General features: G+C 45.5%; 1 protein-coding gene across 1 annotated transcript in view; it reads right to left on the bottom strand.

Annotated features, from left to right (window-relative positions):
• LOC124709096 (myrosinase 1-like) overlaps nucleotides 1-25,732 on the bottom strand; it is a 243,696-nt gene that overhangs the window by 22,260 nt on the left and 195,704 nt on the right. Inside the window, exons 10-11 of the mRNA XM_047240744.1 lie at nucleotides 17,841-17,935; nucleotides 11,030-11,177 (exon numbers count right to left, since the gene is read on the bottom strand). Of these exons, the coding sequence (XP_047096700.1) occupies nucleotides 11,030-11,177; nucleotides 17,841-17,935 (243 nt within the window). The remainder of the gene's footprint in view (nucleotides 1-11,029; nucleotides 11,178-17,840; nucleotides 17,936-25,732) is intronic.

Below are 25,732 nucleotides of genomic sequence, written 5' to 3'. Positions count from 1 at the left end.
ACGCCTCGGTCACCTCTTGTTCGCATTGACGGCACTTTGAACAGTGGACGTTACATTTCAGATGTGTTACAACCCGTGATTCTGCCCTTCATTCGATCCCTTCGATCCCTGGCCAGTGCATTCTCCAGATCTCTCACCAATTGAAAACGTCTGGTCAATGGTGGCCGAGCAACTGGCTCGTCACAATACGCCAGTCACTACTCTTGATGAACTGTGGTATCGTGTTGATGTTGCACGGGCAGCTGTACCTGTACACGCCATCCAAGTCAACATTACCTTCCTTCAATCGGGCCAACTGGCGGTGAATCGAGGAAGTACAGTAGATACTGACGAAACTAAAATGAGCTCTAACATGGATATTAAGCGTTTCCGGACACATGTCCACGTAACATCTTTTCTTTATTTGTGTGTGAGGAACGTTTCCTGAAAGTTTGGCCGTACCTTTTTGTAACACCCTGTATAATAAAAGTAAGTGTGACGTAAGTGTGCCGCGAAAACCTCCCAAGCGAATTTCGCAGCCCTATGAGGGTTATACGGTATGATTGTCCCCACGAAGAGGGTTCTGTTTGGGACTGTAAAGGTTGATTTCGAAGACACGGATGTCAATAGAAGGCGTATCAACAATAGACTTCTTATGGGAAGGCTGTGAAGCAGCTGGAAACCGAGTGCTGAAGGGGCCGCGACTGGCCAGAAAGGTGGATAACGTCGTAGAATGTTCCAGAATGTTATGGAATCTTCCGAAATGTTCGACAATATTCCAGAATGTTCTGAAATTTCCCAGAATATTCGACGATATCCTACAGTGTTTCAGTATGTTCGACAATTTTCTGGAATGTCCCACTATCCTGTTGTTGTAGTGATATGCTCCAGCTCAGAAATGTATATATGTATATGTTGGCGAGAGATACGTGTCACTATATTTCTGGGGATCGATTAGAGTGGATCAAGGAAAAGTTAAAATGATGGAAAGATAAGTAAATTTAAATGAAAGTGAACAGTGTAAGGTAGTAAACAGGATATTAAATGGGATTTTGCTGTGTTAAACAAGCTTAAGATTTAACATGATACCGATACTTAAAAGAGGGGAAGATCTTACCAATGGTGAACTGGAAAGAAGGAAGCAGATCAGTGTAAAAATGAAACAAATTAGAATCGAGAAGAGTGAGTAGTTTCACAACGTAAGAGAATGAATAGATAGAAAACAGATGAACCACGAGATGAAATTAGAGAAAAGGATCGAGTGAGACACAGTTAGCTGATATAGAGAAATTGCCGAAGGAACAAGATTATGAAACAAACTTAAGTAGAGTTATAATGAGTGAAGCTTGTGACACAACGATCGCAAGTGCAAGAACAGAACATTAGTGTATGAGAAGAGTGAAGCAGTCATGGATACTGCAATGTGGCATATGAATCATCCGTTACGATCCCACTCAAAAGTACAAAAAACAAAAACACATTGTCATGGCATAGTGGATCAAGCGTGTCAATTCTGTAACGACAAGGAATTCATTAGTGAAACACCAGGAATGTGTTGCACGAGTGGAAAAATTCGATAAGCACTACTGGAAGTGTCTCTACCAGAATTATAACATGATTTGAGAAACTCCGGAATCAAAATATTTTCCACAAAATATCGGAGAGTACACTGCTTGCTTTCAAATGACATTTGGTGCTACTTCTAAGAGCAGTGAAGAACATCATTTCAGTCCCGTGTTTTCGATTGAAAGGAGAAGTCTGCCATAGAGTGGGACATAGCATTGCCAAACGAATCTTATAAGTTTTTGCAAATGTATTTCATGGACGACGAACAAACGGAATCCAGTCTTCTTTAAAGTTCTCGAACATTATTTGTGAATGTTTTGCAATGTTACTGAATGCATTAGGACGTTTTCGAATGTTCTGGAATGTTGTCGGTGTTCTATAAAAAAATAATAAGTGAGTGATAGAGTACTTTATTTCTAATTATGTTACTGGTTGGTAATTAAGTCGATTAAAAAGTAGTTAAAAGTATTTTTCAGCGTTTTAGAGTACTTTTGAGCGTGAAGTACTAATTTTATGATTTCCTTGAATTTTTATTTTCGCGACGTTCTACAATGATTTCGAGTAATCGGGAATGTTTTCAGACCAAGAGAAGCGCATCCTTTACAGCTACTGATAAAATAAAATTTGCCAAATCCTGAAAAATCTAGACTCCGTACTAGACACAATACCCGCTAGGGAAAAAAATGGTTCAAATGGCTCTGAGCACTATGGGACTTAACTGCTGAGGTCATCAGTCCCTTAGAACTTAGAACTACTTAAAACTAACTAACCTAAGGACATCACACACATTAATGCCCAAGGCAGGATTCGAACCTGCGACCGTAGCGGTCGCGCGGTTCCAGACTGTAGCGCCTAGAACCGCTCGGCCACCTGGCCGGCACTAGGGAAAGGAAGAAAGATTGAATACTTACGTAAGCAAAAATTTGTTCTAGAGTGCTTGACTTTTTCCATGCCCTTAGGAGGTACTTCATTATGCTCTGTGCAATAAACATTATACTTAATCCCATGATCGATGAAAGATATTTTTATGGTGCGGAAACTGGCAATTGACCCTAAATAACGAAAAGTGTGAGGTGATCCATATGAGTCCTAAAAGGAATCCATTAATCTTCGGTTACACGATAAATCAGTCAAATCTAAAGGCCGTAGATTCAGCAAAATACCTAAGAATTATAATTACGAACAATTTAAATTGGAAGGAACACATAGGAAATGCAGTGGGGAAGGCTAACCAAAGACTGCGTTTTATTGGCAGGACACAGAAAATGACGGCCTACACTACGCTTGTCCGTCCTCCTTTAATTGCTGTGCGATGTGGGATCCTTACCAGAGAGGACTGACGAAATACATCGAAAAAGTTCAAAGAAGGGCAGTACGTTTTGTATAATCGCGAAATAGGGGAGACAGTGTCTCTCAAATGACACAGGATTTGAGATGGACATCATTAAAACAAAGGCGTTCTTCGTTGCGGAGCAATCTTCTCGTGAAATTTGAAAGGTGGCTACACTGAGTCACAGCGCCAGAGAGTGCGCCAAAGAGTATTATTCAGCCGCCTCCACTGGCAGTGCTTGTTGAGATGTGGTAGTGGAGAGTGCTTATTGAGAAGTAGCAGGAGGCAGTGCTTGTTGAGATGTAGCAGTGGTGAGTCGTTGTTGAGAAGTTCCCATGGAGAGTGCTTGTTCAGATGTTGTCATATTGTTTTGATGGGCTAGACACCAGATATTGTTGGATTGGGGATGCTGTAATGATCAGAGTGTGCTTTTGGTCAATATATATGAAGGTAAAAAATTCCTTTTTTTAATTTTTATTATTTCAATGTCTTAAACAATAATGCCTCTTGGTCACAGGTTCAGTCAACAAAGCATCTGGCTCGTGTTCTTGTATTAGACTGTATTTCTGATTTCTATGTGCAATTATAGTATTTCTGTTTTTTTTTAATTACTTCAGTATAAATGGTGTTTAAAATATCTGGTCTTATTGAGGAAGAACCGTGCCAGATGTGTACGTTGAATCACACTTCCACACACAGAACAGCTACACTTGTGTTTTGTTGTTTCGTAGGTTTTATAGTTGCTGGGGACTTAATTAATTAATTGTGTTAACGGAAATTTCCTTTCATTCTTGGTTGCTGTTCTATGCAGTTAGATTACGTACAAATACCAGTCAGGGCCAACCGGTTACGAGACAGCATAACCGAACAGACAGCTACTAAAAATATTTGCATTTTATTTAATTAAGCCCCCATGCAAATTCCAAACACCAACTTTCTCCTCCGAATGCGTAAATATTATGTTGAGACCGACCTACGTGGGGAGAAACGATCACCATGATAAAATAAGGGGAATCAGAGCTCGTACGGAAAGATGTAGGTGTTTGTTCTTTCCGCGCTCTGTACGAGATTGGAATAATAGAGAATTGTGAAAGTGGTTCGATGAACCCTCTGCCAGAGACTTAAATGTGATTTGCAGAGTATCCATGTAGATGTAGCTGATCCACAACTTTGTAATGTTTATGTCAGTACTGAATTCTGGAGGATATTCTCTCGTACTTGCATCCGAAGATAAAGCGTTAGACAGAGATGAAATCAAAGGAAGGGAGGAAAGAGCTCAAAATGAAGTACAATGTAACGATTGGAAATAGGCGACGGCCCTAGACAGTTTGTCTGTAGTGTGGTGAGGCGGGTAACACCAAAGAATATAGCAACACTGGAAAATACGCGGCTTTTGCCTACAGTGCGCATACGTTTTTGTTTGGCGACACTTAATCAGCCAGTCCTTTCTCAACAACTTGTACCTCCCCTTCTATCAAGCAGCGCACTATGCGTCTCGGACTCTCAGGCTTTCAATGTATTCCTACGAGGATGTGCTGAAAAGTTCTGCCTCTGAATTTTTGTTCTGTTCTCAATATCGGTTGAGGCATTAAATGTCATGTATATTACTCTGTCGACTTTCCCACTATCCTCTACACCTCTCGTAAACTCGATCCTCCTCACCCGCTTGTCTCTCCCATCCTCTCCTACCCGCGTCCGCTGCTGTGCCTGTACTTCCACGTCCCACCTGCTCTCAATGTCTCCACTCTCCTTACCCTCTCCCAAGGTGGCTTCCGCCAGCTCCCCCTCTGTGATGATGCCCTCCTCCCCTCCATCTACCCCTCCTACCAACTTTGATACTCCTCCCTCTTCCTGCGTTTGTTCCTCTGGGCACCCTCTCTCCCCTCTCTCCCCCTTCCCTCCCTCCTCCCTTTCTCCCCCCACCTCCCCTGGGCTTCCCCTACCCCCATACCTCCATTCCTCCTACCGTCTCCTCTGCCATTGGCATCTCTGCTCTCCCCTCTCCCTCCCCCTTCACCTTCTTCCCCTCTTGGCAGGTCCCCGGACTCGAACACGCTACGTGAACATTCGCGCGCCGGGGATCATCGCCATCAGTTTCTCGTGTGTGTGCCATCGTGTTTGTGTTTAGTGTTTTTCGCCATCACGCTCCTTCGTTCACCTGTACTGTCTAAGTCATCAGTGTTTGTGCGCAGTGCCAACAGTTTTTCGTGTGTTTTCGTCGAGTGTGAACGGCTTCGTGTTTTTAAATTTTTGTCTCTACTGTTTTTAACCACCAATCTGTTACTTTTCTCTCTTCATTGTCTCTTTTATTGAAATGCTAGTGGCTGAAGAGCGGAGTAGACTTATCCGCTGCCGGCCCACCTTTGTATGAGGTGCAAAATAACAATAAAGAAAAAAAAAACTTTCCGGCTTCGTTGAACTAAGTTGCAACAATCTGCAGCTAGAGGGCTCCGAATTGTAGCGATTAATATAGCGGTGTGTAACGTATCCATACCGGTGCGTGAAAACAGCGCGCTGTAGTCGAGTTTCTACCAGCAGAGAACTTGCCTCCCAATTCAAATCCATAGAAGAATAAAAACTGGGTACGGTGATGCTTGTATCAACGTCAGAAATGCGCGACGTTTGATTGTTGGCGCTCATAATGATGAAGACGGTGGTGCTAAGCTCAGCGTGTGTCACAACTTGGAGTGGGCAACCGCGTGCGGCAACAGTCGAGATTTTTCGGAATCGGGGTGACGAACTCATCAGACAGAATCGCCAGACAACACAGAGACAGCTCCCAGGTAAGAGCGGCGTATCACGAGAGCGTGCACAGGCCTTCATTGCAGAACTGCAGTACTGTGTGCAGGGTGGGCGCCTCAGTGTTCACTCCTGATATGAAACGGAGGAGACACTGGACGTTTGTCAACAATTTCTCCTGCGTTTTGAACGTGAGGGTGACGGGTTTCTCAACGACATTGTGACAGGCGATGAAAGCTGGGTTCACCATTTTGACACCCAAAAACGAGAGAGAATAAATGGAGTTCCTCTGCAACGGATTACCGACGCCAAAACAGTTCGAGATCAAGCTATCAGCTGGCAAAGTGATGCTCACAGTGTTCTGAGATTTTTTAGGTGTGGTGCATTTGGAATTCATGCCTAAGTTCACCACCCCAGGCTCTGCAAACTACTGCGAGACCGTCAGGAAAGTGAAAGCACAAATTCTAAGAGTTCGTCCATGCATGAAGCACCCTCTGTTTCAGCACGATAATGCCAGTCCACACACGAGTGCTGCGTTATCTGCAACAATGCGACGCCTTGGGTTCACTGTTACCGATCATCCTGCATACAGTCCCGACTTGGCGCCATCCAATTTTGATCTGTTTTCCAAAATTTAAAGAGTAGCTTTGAGAACTTTACATTGATAGCGATGAAGCGGTGCGAGCAGACGTGACGTTGTGGCTTCGTGAACAAAGTCAGACATTTTGGCGTGACGGTATCAACAAAGTGGTCTCTTGTTGGCAGAAATGTATTCGTCGCCCGGGTGATTATGTTCAGAAATAAATATGTAGACGTGAAGAATAAAGACGTAAAGAATGTTTATGATGTTTGCTTTATTTTAAAAGTTTTAAGTCTGTGTGGGCGGTGAAAGATTCGCGGTAAAGGCTATCAAATACAAATGCAATGAAAGAGGAAATGTATGAAGATCATAAAAGAGATGGAGTAGCTTGACAGGCAGTTTGCCTAATACATGGAGTGAAAAAGAAAAAGAAGAAAGAGAGGAAGAAAACAGTTTTCACATTAAAAATTCAGAGGCACTACTTTTCAGCCTGCCCTCGTTCAATCTGTCTGCCCTTTTTTTTATGCCACATCGATCTGTATTTTTGAATCTTTACCTGTCTAGATGATTTTATTTATAATTGACCTAAGCTGTTGGCATACTATAGTATCATTTGCGTTGTTTTCTTTTCTTCTGTCACTGAGAAACAATACTGTCTGATCAAAAGTAACTGGGCACGCCTGTGTAAAGTGGAACTGACTACTAGATTTCATGAGAGGCGGATCCGTCGGTATAAAAGGAGTGGGCAGTACTTTGTCTTCAGTGAAGAAGCAGTAACAGCCGAAAGGGTCAGTCAGCAGAGCTCAGTGTCACTGGATATCACCTGAATAACATGTCCATCAGGGACATTTCAAGCCTTCGAATGAGGTCCATGTCGGTTGTTGGTGATGTGAATGTGAAGTGCAAACGTGAAGGAACAACCACAGATAAACCAAGACCAGGAACCGTCGAGCATTGCGGAGGGCGGGTGTGAAAAAAAAAAGGAAAAAAAGAAATCGCCGAAGGAATCACTCGTGAGTCCTAAAGTGCTACCAGCAGTATAGAAGGGACAATGGCTGTGCGTAGGAATTTAGAAAGAATGAGGTACAGTGGTCGAGCTATTGTTCATAAGCCACAGATTTCTCTGTCAACGCCAAGCGACGCTTGAGGTGGTGTAAAGAGAAACGCCATTGGACAATGGATGATTGTAAGCGAGTGATTTGGAGCGATGAATCACGCAATACCATGTGGCAATCCTATGAATGGGTTTGGGGTTGGCGAATGCCTGGGGAATGCTACCTGCCATGAGGTGTAGTGCCAGCAGTGAAGTATAGGGGAGGCAGTGTTACGATATGGAGGTGTTTTTCGTGGTTAGAGTGTGGGTTCCTTACTGCTTGTAGCTAAATGATAAATATGAAGTGATATGAAGACATTTACCTCATTGTGTACCATGTGCAGTAGAGCACCAGTTGGGAGACAATGACTGTTTGTATGAGTATGACAACGCACGATCTCATAAATCAGCATCTGTGGGGTAATGGTTTGTGTGCAATAACATTCCTGAAACTGACTGGTCTTTGCAGAGTCCCGACGTGAACACAATGGAACACCTTTGACGTGAGACGGACCCCAGCATCCAACATCAATATATTCTCTGGCTTCGGGTCTTCAGGAAGAGTGGGCAGTCATTGCTCCACAGGCTTTCAAACACCTCAATGAAAGTGTTCCCAGCAGTGCCATAGCCGTCATAGAGGCGAAGAAAGGCATCCAAGATTCAAACGTTTGTGATGTATATATACAGACTGAAGTGACGAATGAAATTGTGTACCAAAGATGGGATTCGAAGGCGTGTCTCCTGCTCGCTAGGCAGACGCCCCAACGGACACGCCCCTCTTGCACAGTGGCTTCAGACGGCTGCACGGACTATCCTAGCCCAAATTACCCATTCATACCTCCACCCACTTGGTACTCACCCTAAACTCTAACAGCACTGCAGGCTTCGTTCGGTGCTGACATCCTATTCCAAAACAGTTGGAAGTGCTATTCAAATACAGTTCTGTAATGCTGTTCGAGTACGGGGGAAATACCAAGTGGACTGAGGCGTGAATGGGAACTGAGATCGAGGAGAGAGGTGTGCTAGGCTAGTCCGTGCCGTGGTGCAAAGCCACTGTACTGGGGTGGCGGAGAAAGCGTAACTGTCTAGTGAGCCGGAGACCTGGATTCTAATCTCGACCTTGGTACAAATTTTCATTCGTCGCTTCAGTATGCATATATACATCCGAGATCAACGTACACTAATAGGCGTCCAGTTGCTATTGATCTGATGGTGCTGAGTTATTCATGAGTAGTGCATGATTTTGTCACCTCAGGTAAGTGTGTTGGGTCCTTTGCCTCGTGCAGTTGTCTATAATAACGTACAGCCTGAAAGAAAATGCATAAGTATTCGGTCAGTTCTTGATAATATTTCAAAGTGTTGCAAAGATCGTAGTTTAAAAAACAAAACGAGAAACGTAGTATCCTATGACTATAACATCAGTGAGTCACAGTTGGAATCGGTCAATTCATACATATACTTGCATGTAATACTATGTAGGGATATGATTTGGAATGATCACGTAGGTTTGGTCGTGGGTAAAGTAGGTGGCTCACTGTACATTGGTAGAATTTTGGGGAAATGAAGTCAGTCTATAAAGGAGAACGCTAACTATACACACAATCGACACCTCTTAGAACATTACTCGAGTGTGTGTGGGACCCATGCCAGATAGGACTGACAGGGGATATTGAGCGTATACAGTGAAGGTCAGCAGGAATAGTTACAAGTTTGTTTGCTCTGAGGAAGAGTTTCAGAGAGATGTTGAAAGAACTAAAGTGGCAGACTGCTGAGAATAGGGGTAAACTATCGCGAGAAAGCCTCACTTACAAAACGTCAGGAGCCAGCTTTGAATGATGACTGCAGGAATATACTACTCTACCCTCTACACATCGATTCCATCAGCATCGTGGGGATAAGATTAGATTGATTACATGACGCACAGAGGAATTTTAATAGTTATTATTCCCGCGCTCCATATCTCAATTGAATGGGAAAATGCCTAATATCTGGAAAAATGGGACGTACCCTCTGCTATGTATAATGTTCACTCAGAGGAGGGCGAGCAACAAATTGAAAAAAGGAAAGTTTGCTAACGAAATATCGATCTACGTGGTAGCTTATGTCCATCATAGCTGCAATATCCACTGCAGGTTTCTACGATACTGTTTCCGTCATCTTCGAGTCAATAGTGTAAAATTTATATGCAGACTGAAGAGACGAATGAAAATTCGTACCAAGGACGGAATTTCAACCTAGGTCTCTTGCTCACTAAACAGAGGCGTCAACCACTGTGCCCCCGTGGCACAGCGGCTTTGCACACCTGCACGGACTCTCCTAGAACGCCTCCCTCCTCAATCCAGATATCCAATCACGCCTCAGTGCACTTGGTATTCCCCCTAAACCTGAACAGCATTTCAGAGACTCTCCAGCTGTATTGGAAAAACGCCTCGGCAGTGAAAGAAACGGTGGATCCTGCCTGAAACCCTGGCACAGGAGTTTTCATCAAATGAAACTGTATGGTTCCAGAGAGAGGATCTATGGAACTGGACAGTTTCATTTGAGTGTAAAAGGGCTAAGGATGTGATACCAGTCCACGTGTTGTGCAGTCTGGAAGCCATTCTGTGAAAACGTCGAGGCAGACAACGTACTTACGTTTTGTTAAAATGCTGTGAATATTTAAAAAAAAACTTATTCCTAAAACTGGTTGTCAAAGATCTCCAACTTTCTTCTATGGCAGAAGATTAAGGTTTAACTGAATTGCTACTTTTCCTTGAGCCCAGTTATACGCCTCCATTGCAATATTTACTGGGCACGGCAGAATATTAAGGTTTAACTGAATTGCTACTTTTCCTTGAGCCGAGTTATACACTTCCATTGCAATATTTGCTGGACACGGCAGAAGATTAAGGTTTAACTGAATTACTACTCTTCCTTGAGCCCAGTTATACACTTCCATTGCAATATTTGCTGGACACGGCAAAAGATTAAGGTTTAACTGAATTGCTACTTTTCCTTGAGTGCAGTTATATGCTTCCATTGCAATATTTGCTGGACACGGCAGAATATTAAGGTTTAACTGAATTGCTACTTTTCCTTGATCCCAGTTATACACTTCCATTGCAATATTTACTGGACATGGCAAAAGATTAAGGTTTAACTGAATTGCTACTTTTCCTTGATCCCAGTTATACACTTCCATTGCAATATTTACTGGACATGGCAGAAGATTAAGGTTTAACTGAATTGCTACTTTTCCTTGAGCGCAGTTATATACTTCCATTGCAATATTTGCTGGACACGGCAAAAGATTAAGGTTTAACTGAATTACTACTCTTCCTTGAGCCCAGTTATATCCTTCCATTGCAATATTTGCTGGGTACAGCAGAAGATTAAGGTTTAACTGAATTGCTACTTTTCCTTGAGCCCAGTTATACACTTCCATTGCAATATTTACTGGACATGGCAGAAGATTAAGGTTTAACTGAATTGCTACTTTTCCTTGAGCGCAGTTGTATACTTCCATTGCAATATTTGCTGGACACGGCAGAATATTAAGGTTTAACTGAATTGCTACTTTTCCTTGATCCCAGTTATACACTTCCATTGCAATATTTACTGGACATGGCAGAAGATTAAGGTTTAACTGAATTGCTACTTTTCCTTGAGCCCAGTTATATACTTCCACTACAATATTTACTGGTCACTGGTTTGCTTGACACTCAGTTTACAGCGACGTGCAGCTAGATACAGGTGTACTCACCCCTGATGAGGTCTACCTCTTCTGTCGAGAGGGTGGGCAGGCGCGACCTGGTGCGGCCCTCCTGCCGGCTGTTGTCCGCCACCCGCTGCTTCACCACCTCTGGGAAATCACCCTCCTCCGTGAAGATCGGGTGTGCCCACAGGCCGCCCTGAAAACACCATGCTCTCCTCACAGACATCCTGAGTCTTCAGCAAAACGTTGTCCACTGAGGTGACAAAAGTCATGCGTAACCCGCTAATATCGTGTCGGACCTCCTTGGCCGGCGTGGTGCAGCAACTGTATGTGGCGCGGACTCATCAAGTCGTTGGTAGTCCCCCATAGAAATATTGAGTCATGCTGCCTCTATAGTTGTCCATAACTGCGTAAGTACACTACTGGCCGATAAAATTGCTACACAACGAAGATGACGCGCTACGGTCATGAAATTTAACCGACAGGAAGAAGATGTTGTGACGTGCATATGATTAGCTTTTCAGAGCATTTACACAAAGTTGGAGCCGGTGGCGACACCTACAACGCGCTGACATGAGGAATGTTTCCAACCGATTTCTCACACACAAACAGAAGTTGATCGCTGTTGCTGGTGAAACGTCGTTGTTATGCCTCGTATGAGGAGGAGAAATGGGAACCATCACGTTTCCCACATTGATAAAGGTCGGATTGAAGACTATCGGGATTGCGGTTTATCGTATCGCGACATTGCTGCTCGCGTTGGTCGAGATGCAGTTACTGTTAACAGAATATGGAATCGGTGGGTTCAGGAGGGTAATACTGAACGCCGTGCTGGATCCCAACGGCCTCGTATCACTAGCAGTCGAGATGACAGCCATCTTTTCTCTGGCTCATGATGACTGGGTGTTGTGTGATGTCCTTAGGTTGGTTAGGTTTAAGTAGTTCTAAGTTCTAGGGGACTGATGACCATAGATGTTAAGTCCCATAGTGCTCAGAGCCATTTTTGACAGCCATCTTATCCGCATGGCTGTAACGGATCGTGCAGCCACGTCTCGATCCCTGAGTCAACAGATGGGGACGTTTGCAAGACAACAACCATCTGCTCGAACAGTTGGACGACTTTTGCAGCAGCATGGACTATCAGATCGCAGACCATGGCTGTGCTTACCCTTGACGCTGCATGACAGACAGGAGCTCCTGCGATGGTGAATGGTGTACTCAACGACGAGCCTGGATGCACGAATGGCAAAACGTCTTATTTTCGGATGAACCCAGGTTCTGTTTACAGCATCATTTACAACATCCGTGTTTGGCGACATCGCTGTGAACGCACATTGGGAGCGCGTATTCGTCATCGCCATACTGGCGTATCACCTGGAGTGATGGTATGGGGTGCCATTGGTTACACGTCTCGGTCACCTCTTGTTTGCATTAACGGCACTTTGAACAGTGGACGTTGCATTTCACATATGTTACGACCCGTGGCTCTACCCTTCATTCGATCCATGCGAAACCCTACATTTCAGCAGTATAATGCACGACCGCATGTTTCAGGTCCTGTACGGCCCTTTCTGGATACAGAAAATGTTCGAATGCTGCCCTGGCCAGCACATTCTCCATATCTCTCTCCAATTGAAAACGTATGGTCGATGGTGGCCGAGCAACTGGCTCGTCACAATACGCCAGTCACTACTCTTGATGAACTGTCGTATCGTGTTGAAGCTGCATGGTCAGCTGTACCTGTACACGCCTTGCAAGCTCTGTTGGACTCCATGCCCAGGCGTATCAAGGCCGTTATTACGGCCACAGGTGGTTGTTGTGGGTACTGATTTCTCAGGATCTATGCACCCAAATTGCGTGAAAATGTAATCACATGTCAGTTCTAGTATAATACATTTGTCCAATGAATACCCGTTTATCATTTGCATTTCTTCTTGGTGTAGCAATTTTAATGGCCAGTACTGTATTACCGGTACAGGATTTTGCGCACGAACTGACCTGTCGATTATGTCCCATATGTGTTCGGTGGGTTTGATTTTGGGCAATCTGGGTGGCCAATTCATTCACTCAAATTGTCCGGAATATTCCTGAATCCAATCGCAAACAACTCTGACCCAGTGAATTGATACATTGTCATCCATAAGAATTCCATCGATATTTGGGAACATGAAGTACATGAATGGCTACAGATGGTCTCCAGCCAGCCGAACACAACCACTTCCACTCAGTGATCAGTCCAATTGGACCTGTGGGCCCAGTACATTCCATGTAAACACGGCCGACACCATTATGGAACCACCACAAGCTTGCTCAGTGCCTTGTGACAACATGGGTCCAAGGCTTCATGAAACCTGAGCCAGACTAACTCTGTCATCAGCTGTTACCAACTGACATTGGGACTCACCTGACCAAACCGATATTGTCACGAGCCCAGCAGATGCGCTGCAGGTGATGTCGCGCTGTTAGCAAAGGGCTCTCGCGTCGGTCGTCTGCTGCCACAGCTCGATAACGCCAAAATTTGCCGCACTGAGCCAACGGATACCTTCGTGGCACGTCGCACATTGATTTCTGCGGTTATTTCACGCAGTGTTGCTTATCTGTTAGGACTGGCAACTCTACGCAAACGCCGCTGCTCTCGTTCGTTGAGTGAAGGCCGTCGGCCACTGCGTTACCCGCGTTGAGAGGTAATGGTGTCGATCTGGAATATTGAATTCCGTAACGATTTACGTAATGGAACGTTCCGTGGGTCGAGCTACAACTACCATTCTGCGTTCAATGCCCATCGTGCGGCCGTAGTCACGTCGGAAACTCTTTCACACCAATCACCTGAGTAGAAACGACAGCTCCACCAATGAACTGCTCTTTTATACCTTGTGAACACGATACTACCGCCATCTGTACAGGGCTATTACAAATGATTGAAGCGATTTCATAAATTCACTGTAGCTCCATTCATTGACATACGGTCACGACACACTACAGATACGTAGGAAAACTCATAAAGTTTTGTTCGGCTGAAGCCGCACTTCAGGTTTCTGCCGCCAGAGCGCTCGAGAGCGCAGTGAGACAAAATGGCGACAGGAGCCGACAAAGCGTATGTCGTGCTTGAAATGCACTCACATCAGTCAGTCATAACAGTGCAACGACACTTCAGGTCGAAGTTCAACAAAGATCCACCAACTGATAACTCCATTCGGCGATGGTATGCGCAGTTTAAAGCTTTTGGATGCCTCTGTAAGGGGAAATCAACGGGTCGGCCTGCAGTGAGCGAAGAAACGGTTGAACGCGTGCGGGCAAGTTTCACGCGTAGCCCGCGGAAGTCGACGAATAAAGCAAGCAGGGAGCTAAACGTACCACAGCCGACGGTTTGGAGAATCTTACGGAAAAGGCTAAAGCAAAAGCCTTGCCGTTTACAATTGCTACAAGCCCTGACACCCGATGACAAAGTCAAACGCTTTGAATTTTCGGCGCGGTTGCAACAGCTCATGGAAGAGGATGCGTTCAGTGCGAAACTTGTTTTAAGTGATGAAGCAACATTTTTTCTTAATGGTGAAGTGAACAGACACAATGTGCGAATCTGGGCGGTAGAGAATCCTCACGCATTCGTGCGGCAAATTCGCAATTCACCAAAAGTTAACGTGTTTTGTGCAATCTCACGGTTTAAAGTTCATGGCCCCTTTTTCTTCTGCGAAAAAATCGTTACAGGACACGTGTATCTGGACATGCTGGAAAATTGGCTCATGCCACAACTGAAGACCGACAGCGCCGACTTCATCTTTCAACAGGATGGTGCTCCACCGCACTTCCATCATGATGTTCGGCATTTCTTAAACAGGAGATTGGAACACCGATGGATCGGTCGTGGTGGAGATCATGATCAGCAATTCATGTCATGGCCTCCACGCTCTCCCGACTTAACCCCATGCGGTTTCTTTCTGTGGGGTTATGTGAAAGATTCTGTGTTTAAACCTCCTCTACCAAGAAACGTGCCAGAACTGCGAGTTCGCATCAACGATGCTTTCCAACTCATTGATGGAGACATGCTGCGCCGAGTGTGGGAGGAACTTGATTATCGGCTTGATGTCTGCCGAATCACTAAAGGGGCACATATCGAACATTTGTGAATGCCTAAAAAACTTTTTGAGTTTTTGTATGTGTGTGCAAAGCATTGTGAAAATATCTCAAATAATAAAGTTATTGTAGAGCTGTGAAATCGCTTCAATCATTTGTAATAACCCTGTATATGTGCATAGCGATATCCCATGATTTTTGTCACCTCAATGTGTGATTTTGATAATGTTCATAAGCTGGTGTCCAAAACTTAGGACGAAAGTAGCTTTCGCATGATGTTTCACTGCCAAGTAACATATCAAACTTGGACCATACATGGAAGGTAACGCTACAGATACGAGGGATACATGTTTTTTGCGACTTCAGATTGGCCGCGAAATTACAACCAAAGTAAAAAAAAAATCCGATGAAGCTTTGCGCTGATGTGTTCGGCAGTGTCTCTAGTGTGCAGTGAACTGCGTCATGTAATTTTCAATCCTGAGAGAAAAGTGAGCAAATAAACATCCATAGAACAATAGAGTCCCCCGCCAACTGTGATGTACGTGTTATTATGCGTTTACGGTTCCGCCTTGGTTCACGCAGCCCACATCACGTAACTGTCATGCGGGACGGGAAACTGCGATAATGTTGCAGGAACTCGCTGCAGCTGCAACGAAGACACTCCTGCAGCGTTTTCGATGGGAAGCGTCTGATATCTCAGCGTATCTGTCGTACAACAAGTCTGTTACGTCCATTCCACTTCCCGTGTTAGTGTTCTTTCAAATAGCGAGCCGCAGTAAGCTGATGACGTGCAGGGTCTTCGTCATGAAGCAGCTACATGTTCTGTCGTGTTGCCAGCGTAACATCTTCCGGTAGATAAGGAAGAACGGTCTGAAGAACCTGCAAGAAGTTGATACATCGAGTCGTCTAGGCAGTTCAACTTGTATTCCTCCCGAAATATTGTTGGAGGGCGGATGCTGGGAATATACCTACAGTATTGTGTCTGGATTTTCGTCGGCCCAAACATGGTAACTCTGTTGATTACGACTGTCATTTCTGGAGAATGTTGCTTCATGCATTGACTGTGTTTTGCTGAGGAATTGTTGATCTATGGCGTTTTGGTTCAGCAGCCAATAGCATAACGTTCTACGGTGGTGGAAATGAAGATCTGTGTTCATCTCCTGCTGAGGTTGGACATGGGAGGGATACAGTAAATGTTCATGCTCTGTTCTCCACAGAGGCCACTGTGGCAGTTGATTGCGTGTAGTTAACCGCCGAGTACTACATAGTATCCCGTGGGCGTTCCACGGAATGCAGGATTGCCTCCTCCACTGCAATGTAGAGGTCTACCAGTATTGACCATCACAGGTGGACAGCGACCTTTCCCTCTCAACCGACAAGTTATAAGCAGAAATGTTCTAGGAGTGGAATATTGTCTGCTAGGAAAATATGACGCATACATACGAGCAGCAACAGAATTTTGTGTTTCTGACGGTAAATCAAAACCGTATCAATCAATTCCTCAGATCTGAATTCCATAACTGTCTGTCAACAACAGCAAATGGCTGACTGAATGTTTACAGTCCACTGCAGTGAGCTGCAATGATGTATTCCAATTAGTGCACACGGCAACGTCGTTGCCATGTTACACAGATAAAGCGTTTCTGACAGTAAGTTGTAATGACACCTTTAGTTTATTTTTTAGTGAAGATTCAGCTAGCAATCTTTGTAGACAGCAGTTAGCAGTTAAGGATTACTCTGCATAGCTAGTTGTTTTCCCTCGCACAGTTCGCAGTTGGAATAGGGCAGAAAGACGCTGTCATTGGAATGGAGTACCGTCCGCCGTGCGCTATATTGCGACTACGTGCATCTGTAGATGCAGATGGATGATTCCTTCCATTATCTAAGATAGTACTGTGTATCTAATAGCGACGTCGTCGGCAGGGCGTCTAATCCCAAAGTTGTTCAGGATATGAACACGACCTTTTCCGGAAAGACAGTTGAAAAAGTATAGAGAGCCATCACTTGCGACAGACTGCCGTAAGATTCTACCAACTCTAACGTTCACCTTCAGTAGAGACAAAGTAAGGGAGGTTATGGATCGTACGCAGACATACACAGATCCGTCACTATTGGCTCACTCCATTTGCGAGAGAAACAAGAAAAGGAGTGAAACTTGCTGGCAGATTAAAACTGTGTGCCGGACCGAGACTCGGGACCTTTGCCTTTCGCTGGCAAGTGCTCTACCAACTGAGCTACCCAAGCACGACTCACGCCCCGTCCTCACAGCTTTACTTCTGCCAGTACCTCGCCTCCTACCTTCCAAACTTTACAGAAGCTCTCCTGCGAACCCTGCAGAACTAGCACTCCTAGAAAGGATACTGGCAGAAGTAAAGCTGTGAGGACGGGGCGTGAGTCGTGCTTGGGTAGCTCAGTTGGTAGAGCACTTGCCCACAAAAGGCAAAGGTCCCAAGTTCGAGTCTCGGTCCGGCACACAGTTTTAATCTGCCAGGAAGTTTCGTATCAGCGCACACTCCGCTGCAGAGTGAAAATCTCATTCTTCAAGAAATGGAGTGGCTAACAGTAGCACGAAGAGCCCTTTGCCGTGCACTGAGTTGTGGAATATGTGGAAACAGATGAAATGAGGGCACTCTGGCGAAGGAGGTGCTGGCTGTTGTTGTCCGCGCAAAACAAGTTGACATTCGGCACGGTGGCTGATAGGAGTGACTGTAAACGGGAAATTTATTCAGAGTGGTTCCCACCGCCCACCGCGCCGAGTGTCAACTTGGATTGTGCGGGTAGTGCTCACCTCAAACTGCAGCTGACGGTCCGACGCGGCTGTGTCGTTGGGGCTGCTGGTCAGGGGCTCGTGCCAGCCAATGTTCAGCGTGATGCCCACTCTTCCTGCAACAGAGGTGAAACAGAGCTGGCTGTCAGTCGGCCCACCACCTGCATTACAAGTCACTGTCACGTCTACATCTGCACTTACATCTACATTTATACTCCGCAAGCCACGCTACGGTGTGTGGCGGAGGGCACTTTACGTGCCATTGTCATTACCTCCCATCCTGTTCCAGTCGCCTATGGTTCGCGGAAAGAACGACTGCCGGAAAGCCTCTCTAATTTTACATTCGTGATCTCCTCAGGAGGTATAAGTAGGTGGAAGCAATATATTCGATACCTCATCCAGAAACGCACCCTCTCGAGACCTGGACAGCAAGCTACACCGCGATGCAGACCACCTCTCTTGCAGAGTCTGCCACTTGAGTTTGCTAAACATCTCCGTAACGCTGTCACGCTTACCAAATAACCCTGTGACGAAACGTACCGCTCTTCTTTGGATATTCTCTATCTCCTCCGTCAACCCGACCTGGTACGGATCCCACACTGATGAGCAATACTCAAGTATAGGTCGAGAGTGTTTTGTAAGCAACCTCCTTTGCTGATGGACTACATTTTCTAAGGACTCTCCCAATGAATCTCAACTTGGCACCTGCCTTACCAACAATTAATTTTATATGATGATTCCACTTCAAATCGTTCCGTACGCATACTCCTAGATATTTTACAGAAGTAACTGCTACCAGTGTTTGTTCCGCTATCATATAATCATACAAAAAAGGATCCTTCTTTCTATGTATTCGCAACACATTACAATTGTCTATGTTAAGGGTCAGTTGCCACTCCCTGCATCAAATGCCTACCCGCTGTAGATCTTCCTGCATTTTGCTGCAATTTTCTAATGCTGCAACTTCTCTGTATACTGCAACATCATCCGCGAAAAGCCGCATGGAACTTCCTACACTATCTACTACGTCATTTATATACAGGGTGTTACAAAAAGGTACGGCCAAACTTTCATGAAACATTCCTCACACACAAAGAAAGAAAATGTATTATGTGGACATGTGTCCGGAAACGCTTACTTTCCATGTTAGAGCTCATTTTATTACTTGTCTTCAAATCACATTAATCACGGAATGGAAACACACAGCAACAGAACGTACCAGCGTGACTTCAAACACTTTGTTACAGGAAATGTTCAAAATGTCCTCCGTTAGCGAGGATACATTCATCCACCCTCCGTCGCATGGAATCCCTGATGCGCTGATGCAGCCCTGGAGAATGGCGTATTGTATCACAGCCGTCCACAATACGAGTACGAAGAGTCTCCACATTTGGTACCGGGGTTGCGTAGACAAGTGCTTTCAAATGCCCGCATAAATGAAAGTCAAGAGGGTTGAGGTCAGGAGAGCGTGGAGGCCACGGAATTGTTCCGCCTCTACCAATCCATCGGTCACCGAATCTGTTGTTGAGAAGCGTACGAACACTTCGACTGAAATGTGCAGGAGCTCCATCGTGCATGAACCACATGTTGTGTCGTACTTGTAAAGGCACATGTTCTAACATCACAGATAGAGTATCCCGTATGAAATCATGATAACGTGCTCCATTGAGCGTAGGTGGAAGAACATGGGGCCCAAACAAGACATCACCAACAATGACTGCCCAAACGTTCACAGAAAATCTGTGTTGATGACGTGATTGCACAATTGCGTGTGGATTCTCGTCATCCCACACATGTTGATTGTGAAAATTTACAATTTGATCACGTTGGAATGAAACCTCATCCGTAAAGAGAACATTTGCACTGAAATGAGGATTGACACATTGTTGGATGAACCATTGGCTGAAGTGTACCCGTGGAGGCCAATCAGCTGCTGATAGTGCCTGCACACGCTGTACATGGTACGGAAACAACTGGTTCTCCCGTAGCACTCTCCATACAGTGACGTGGTCAACGTTACCTTGTACAGCAGCAACTTCTCTGACGCTGACATTAGGGTTATCGTCAACTGCACGAAGAATTGCCTCGTCCATTGCAGGTGTCCTCGTCGTTCTAGGTCTTCCCCAGTCGCGAGTCATAGGCTGTAATGTTCCGTGCTCCCTAAGACGCCAATCAATTGCTTCGAACGTCTTCCTGTCGGGACACCTTAGTTCTGGAAATCTGTCTCGATACAAAGGTACCGCGCCACGGCTATTGCCCCGTGCTAATCCATACATCAAATGGTCATCTGCCAACTCCGCATTTGTCAACATTGTACTGACGGCAAAACCACGTTCGTGATGAACACTAACCTGTTGATGCTACGTACTGATGTGCTTGATGATAGTACTGTAGAGCAATGAGTCGCATGTCAACACAAGCACCAAAGTCAACATTAACTTCCTTCAATTGGGCCAACTGGTGGTGAATCGAAGAAGTATAGTACATACTGACGAAACTAAAATGAGCTCTAACATGGAAATTAAGCGTTTCCGGACACATGTCCACATAACATCTTTTCTTTATTTGTGTGTGAGGAATGTTTCCTGAAAGTTTGGCCGTACCTTTTTGTAACACCCTGTATATTGTGAAAAACAATGGTCCCTTAACACCCCCTGTGGCACGCCAGAGGCTACTTTCACTTCTGTAGACGTCTCTCCATTGAGAACAACACGCTGTGTTCTGTTTGCTGAAAACTCTTCAATCCAGCCACACAGCTGGTCTGATATTCCGTAGGCTCTTACTTTGTTTATCAGGTGACAGTGCGGAACTGTATCGAACGCCTTCCGGAAGTCAAGGAAAATGGTATCTGCCTGGGAGCGTGTATCTAATATTTTCTGGGTCTCGTGAACAAATAAAGCGAATTGGGTCTTACACGATCGCTATTTCCGGAATCCATGTTGATTCCTACAGAGTAGATTCTGGGTTTCCAGAAATGACATGATACGCGAGCAAAAAATATGTTCTAAAATTCTACAACAGATCGATGTCAGATATATAGGCCTATAGTTTTGCGCATCTGCTCGACGACCCTTCTTGAAAACCGGGAATACCTGTGCTCTTTCCAATCATTTGGAACCTTCCGTTCCTCTAGAGACTTGCGCTACACGGCTGTTAGAAAGGGGGGGGGGGGGGGGAAGTTCTTTCGCGCACTCTGTGTAGAATCGAATTGGTATCCTCTGTTGAGTGATTTCAGTTGCTTTTATATTCCTTGGACTCTTATTTAGATGTCAGCCATTTTTTCGTTCGTGCACACTGTGTGATCGAAAGTATCCAGAAGCCCCAGTGTAATGCAGAACTGAGCAGTAAATGTCACGGGAGGCGGAACGGCCGGTATAAAACGAGGCAGCGAGTATCGCGTTGTCGGTAAAGAAGGAGTAACAGCAGAATGGGGCGGTCAGGGGAGGTCAGTGACCTCGAAATTGGACTAGTAGTCACTGGATGTCATCTGAGGGACATTTCAACGTTTCTGAAGCATCCCCAGTCGGCTGTTGGTGATGTGATTGTGAAGCGCAAACATGGAGGAACAACCGCAGACCAAGGCTGGGCAGACCTCGTAGGCTCACGCAGGGGGAGTGTCTAGCTCTGCGGAGAGTGGGTGTACAAAATCTCATGAATTCAGTGGAAGGAATCATTCGTGAGTCCCAAAGTGCTACCAGTGGTCCAGTTAGCACAAGAATGGGGTACAGCAGTTGAGTAGCACTTCCTAAGCCACACATTTCTGTATTTAATGAATGGTGGTCTGGAACTGAGTGATTTGGAGTGATGAATCACGCTGGACAGTGTGGATGAAACGATTTGGGTTTGTCGAATTCTTGGAGATCGTACGTGCCATCATGTGTAGTGCAAACAGTGAGGAAGCGGGGTTACGTTACGGTTTGGGGGTGTTTTTCGTGTTTAGGGTGTAGACCCCTTACTGCATCTAAGAACGGGCTAAATATGGAAGAGTATGGACACATTTTACAGCCATGTATGCTACATACGCTAGGGGAACAGGTCATAGACGATAGTTCCTCGTATCAGCACTCCTTCATAAAGCAGCGTTCGTGGACTGTAACGTTCCTGAAATGGACTGGTCAGCCCAGAATCCCAATCTGAACCCAGTGAAACATCTTAGGGATGAGGTCGGTTTCGCTCCAGACCCAGCGTCCAGATTCAGTACCTTCTCTGGTTTCGGCTCTAGAGGACGGGTTGGAATGGCATTGCTTTGTAGACTTCCGAACACCTTGCCGAAAGTGTCCCCAGCAGAAAGCAGCCCGTAATAAAGGCGAAGGGTAAACAAATTCCATATTAATTTCCACTAGTATGTGTTATAACACTATTTGTTTGCGGGCCGGAGTGGCCGAGAAGTTCAAGGTGCTTCAGTCTGAAACCGCGCGACGGTTAAATTATCCTAAAGACAAACACACACACCCATGCCCAAGGGAGGACTCGAACCTCCCCCGGGATCAGCCGCACAGTCGAAATTTAACAGACAGGAAGAAGATGTTGTGATAAGCAAATGATTAGCTTTTCAGAGCATTCACACAAGGTTGGCGCCGGTGGCGACACCTACAACGTGCTGACATGAGGAACGTTTCCAACCGATTTCTCATACACAAACAGCACTTGACCGGCGTTGCCTGGTGAAACGTTTTTGTGATGCCTCGTTTAAGGAGGACAAATGCGTACCATCACGTTTCCAACTTTAATAAAGGTCGGATTGTAGCCTATCGCGATTGCGGTTTATCGTATCGCGACTCTGCTGCTCGCGTTGGTCGAGATCCAATGAGTGTTAGCAGACTATGGAATCTGTGGGTTCAGGAGGGTAATACGGAACGCCGTGCTGGATCCCAACGGCCTCGTATCACTTGCAGTCGAGATGACAGCCATCTTATCCGCATGGCTGTAACGGATCGTGCAGCCACGTCTCGATCCCTGAGTCAACAGATGGGGATGTCTGCAAGACAACAACCATCTGCACGAACAGTTCGAAGACGTTGTTCAGCAGCATGGACTATCAGCTCGGGGACCATGGCTGCGGTTACCCTTGACACTGGATCACAGACAGGAGCGCCTGCGATGGTGTACTCAACGACGAACCTGGGTGCAAGAATGGCAAAACGTCATTTTTTCGGATGAATCCAGGTTCTGTTTACAGCATCATGATGGTCGCATCCGTGTTTGGCGACATAACGGTGAACGCACATTGGAAGCGTGGATTCGTCATCGCCATACTGGCGTATCACCCGGCGTGATGGTATCGTGTACCACTGGTTACACGTCCCGGTCACTTCTTCTTCGCATTGACGACACTTTGAACAGTGGACGTTACATTTCAGATGTGTTACGACCCGTGGCTCTACCCTTCATTCGATCCCTGCGAAACCCCACATTTCAGCAGGATAATGCACGACCGCATGTTTCAGGTCCTGTACGGGCCTTTATGGATACAGAAAATGTTCAACTTCTGCCCTGGCCAGCACATTCTCCAGATACCTCACCAATTGAAAACGTCTGGTCAACGGTGGCCGAGCAACTGGCTCGTCACAATACGCCAGTGACTACTCTTGATGAACTGTGCTATCATGTTGAAGTTGCATGGGCAGCTGTACCTGTACACGCCATCCGAGCTCTGTTTGACTCAAAGCCCAGGCGTATCGAGGTCGTTATTACGGCCAAAATGGTTCAAATGGCTCTGAGCACTATGGGACTTAACATCTGAGGTCATCAGTCCCCTAGAACTTAGAACTACTTAAACCTAACTAACCTAAGGACATCACACACATCCATGCCCGAGGCAGGATTCGAACCTGCGACCGTAGCGGTCTCGCGGTTCCAGACTGACGCGCCTAGAACCGCTCGGCCACACCGGCCGGCCTATTACGGCCAGAGGTGGTTGTTCTTGGTACTGATTTCTCAGGCTCTATGCACCCAAATTGCGTGAAAATGTAATCACATGTCACTTCTAGTATAATATATTTGTCTAATGAATACCCGTTTATCATCTGCATTTCTTCTTGGTGTAGCAATTTTAATGGCCAGTAGTGTAAGTTTGCTGTATGCTACTTTATGACTTTTGGGTAACGACTTTTCAGTACTCAGTTGTAGTAAGCAGTAATATAGTATAGCAACGTCCGCAATTCAGAAAGTTTCAAATTTAAATGCAAATAATATTAATAGCATTGAATCATGTTTCACACAGAAAATGTGAGGATGAATCTTTCAGCCATTGGGCGTAACGTTGGTACAGTTCGTACACAGTAAAGTGGAGTATAAACGATGGGGCAAAGAGACGAGAGAGTATAGGAAGCAGTACGAAACAATAAGACGATGTACAGCAGATTTAGCAGCTCGCCAAGTCAACAGCCGGTGTTTAGACTTGATGCAGCCTACATCTCACGTAAGGCATGATCTTAATATTTATCATTTACGAATTATTTTAGTATTTTATTTATTTATTTTTTGGTTGTCAGTCTTGACGCGTTTGATGCAGCGCGCCACCACGAATTACTCACTTGTGCCAACCTCTTCATCTCAGAGTAGCACTTTGAAGCTAAGTCAGTTATTTGTTGGATGTATTCTAATCTCTGTTTTCTTCTAGTTTTTACCCTCTATAGCTCTTTCTGTTATCGTGCAAGTTATTCCGCGATGTCTTGACAGATGTCCTCCCATCCTGTCCCTACCTCTTGTCAGTATCTTCCACATATTTCTTTGCTCGCCGTTTCTGCAGAGAACCTCTTCATTCCTTATCTTATCAGTCCACCAGATTTTCATAATCTCAAATGCTTTTATTCTCTTCTGTTCCGGTTTTCCCACTATCTTTGTTTTGGTACCATACAATGCTGTGCTCCAAACGTTAGTTATTATAAAAAATGGTAGTTCGTTGAAGTTAATGCCAAATAAACTCACCGGGATGGTAGGCCTATTTTCCATTTATTAGTGAGAGCTACCTGCATTCCTGTTAGAAACCATACTTTGTCAGTGTACATCAGGGTAGAGTTATGAACTACCAGGGACACCATCAGAAGAACCACAACAAAAGGCATGTAGGAGAATGTTTAAATACCTTCTCAGGAGGCTTCTTCAGGGACAGAATGACACCACCCTTCCGCCGTCAGTGATATGGTTTTGCTCTGTGTACCGTATGCAGCCAAGATCCCAGGTCACAGGTGAAGCGTCTGCTTGTAATTAACAATGTTAAGCGCAAAGCGTGGGAGGAATGTTGTACCATGGCCAAATATTTTCGCTTGGTGAGAGTTCTGTGGAACAGTTGGCCGGGGCAACAGTGACCGCCATCCACTTTATGGTAGGTCAGGCCAGCACGGGCGACATGCAGTCTTGCGTTATCTTGCTGAAACATCCCTCGACAGAGGCTCGAAGATAGCGCACGGCTGATGGCCTTAACGCGTCAGAAACGCAATGCTTGCTGACCAAATTACCGGCCGAGTTAACCAGAGGTGATCGTGTTGTGTTCCCACTGGCACTCCGTACCACCATGCCAGGCGCTGCGCCGGTGTGACTAGGACGACTGGAATCTGGCAACGGTTGTCCTTCTCGGAGCCGCCACGCGCGGATAAACACGTCATGGCGCTACATGTGGAGCTGACAATGAGACTCGACTGGAAAGTCGGCATTGCGCTGTGTCCGGTGCTGTCGTTGGTAGCAACACTGCCAACGCGCCACTGTTTGCCGACGTATCAGAGGAAGCCGCATCAGTGGTCGCACTGCTTAAAAGCCGTCGGCACACGGACCGTGCATCAGAACGTTGAGCGTTGAGCGTGCCGAGTTTCCGACGTCAGAGCGTGGAATAGGACGTTTGGGTGTCTTTCCGAACGTGCAGAGCAATATCTGGCATGTCAGATATTGTGAGCGTGCGTCTGAGCGTTGACCAA

This window comes from Schistocerca piceifrons, chromosome 7 (genome assembly GCF_021461385.2).
Source record: "Schistocerca piceifrons isolate TAMUIC-IGC-003096 chromosome 7, iqSchPice1.1, whole genome shotgun sequence".
Taxonomy (NCBI): Eukaryota; Metazoa; Arthropoda; class Insecta; order Orthoptera; family Acrididae; genus Schistocerca; species Schistocerca piceifrons.
The sequence above is the reverse complement of the archived record's forward strand: the minus strand, read 5'-3'. Positions and strand labels throughout refer to the sequence as shown.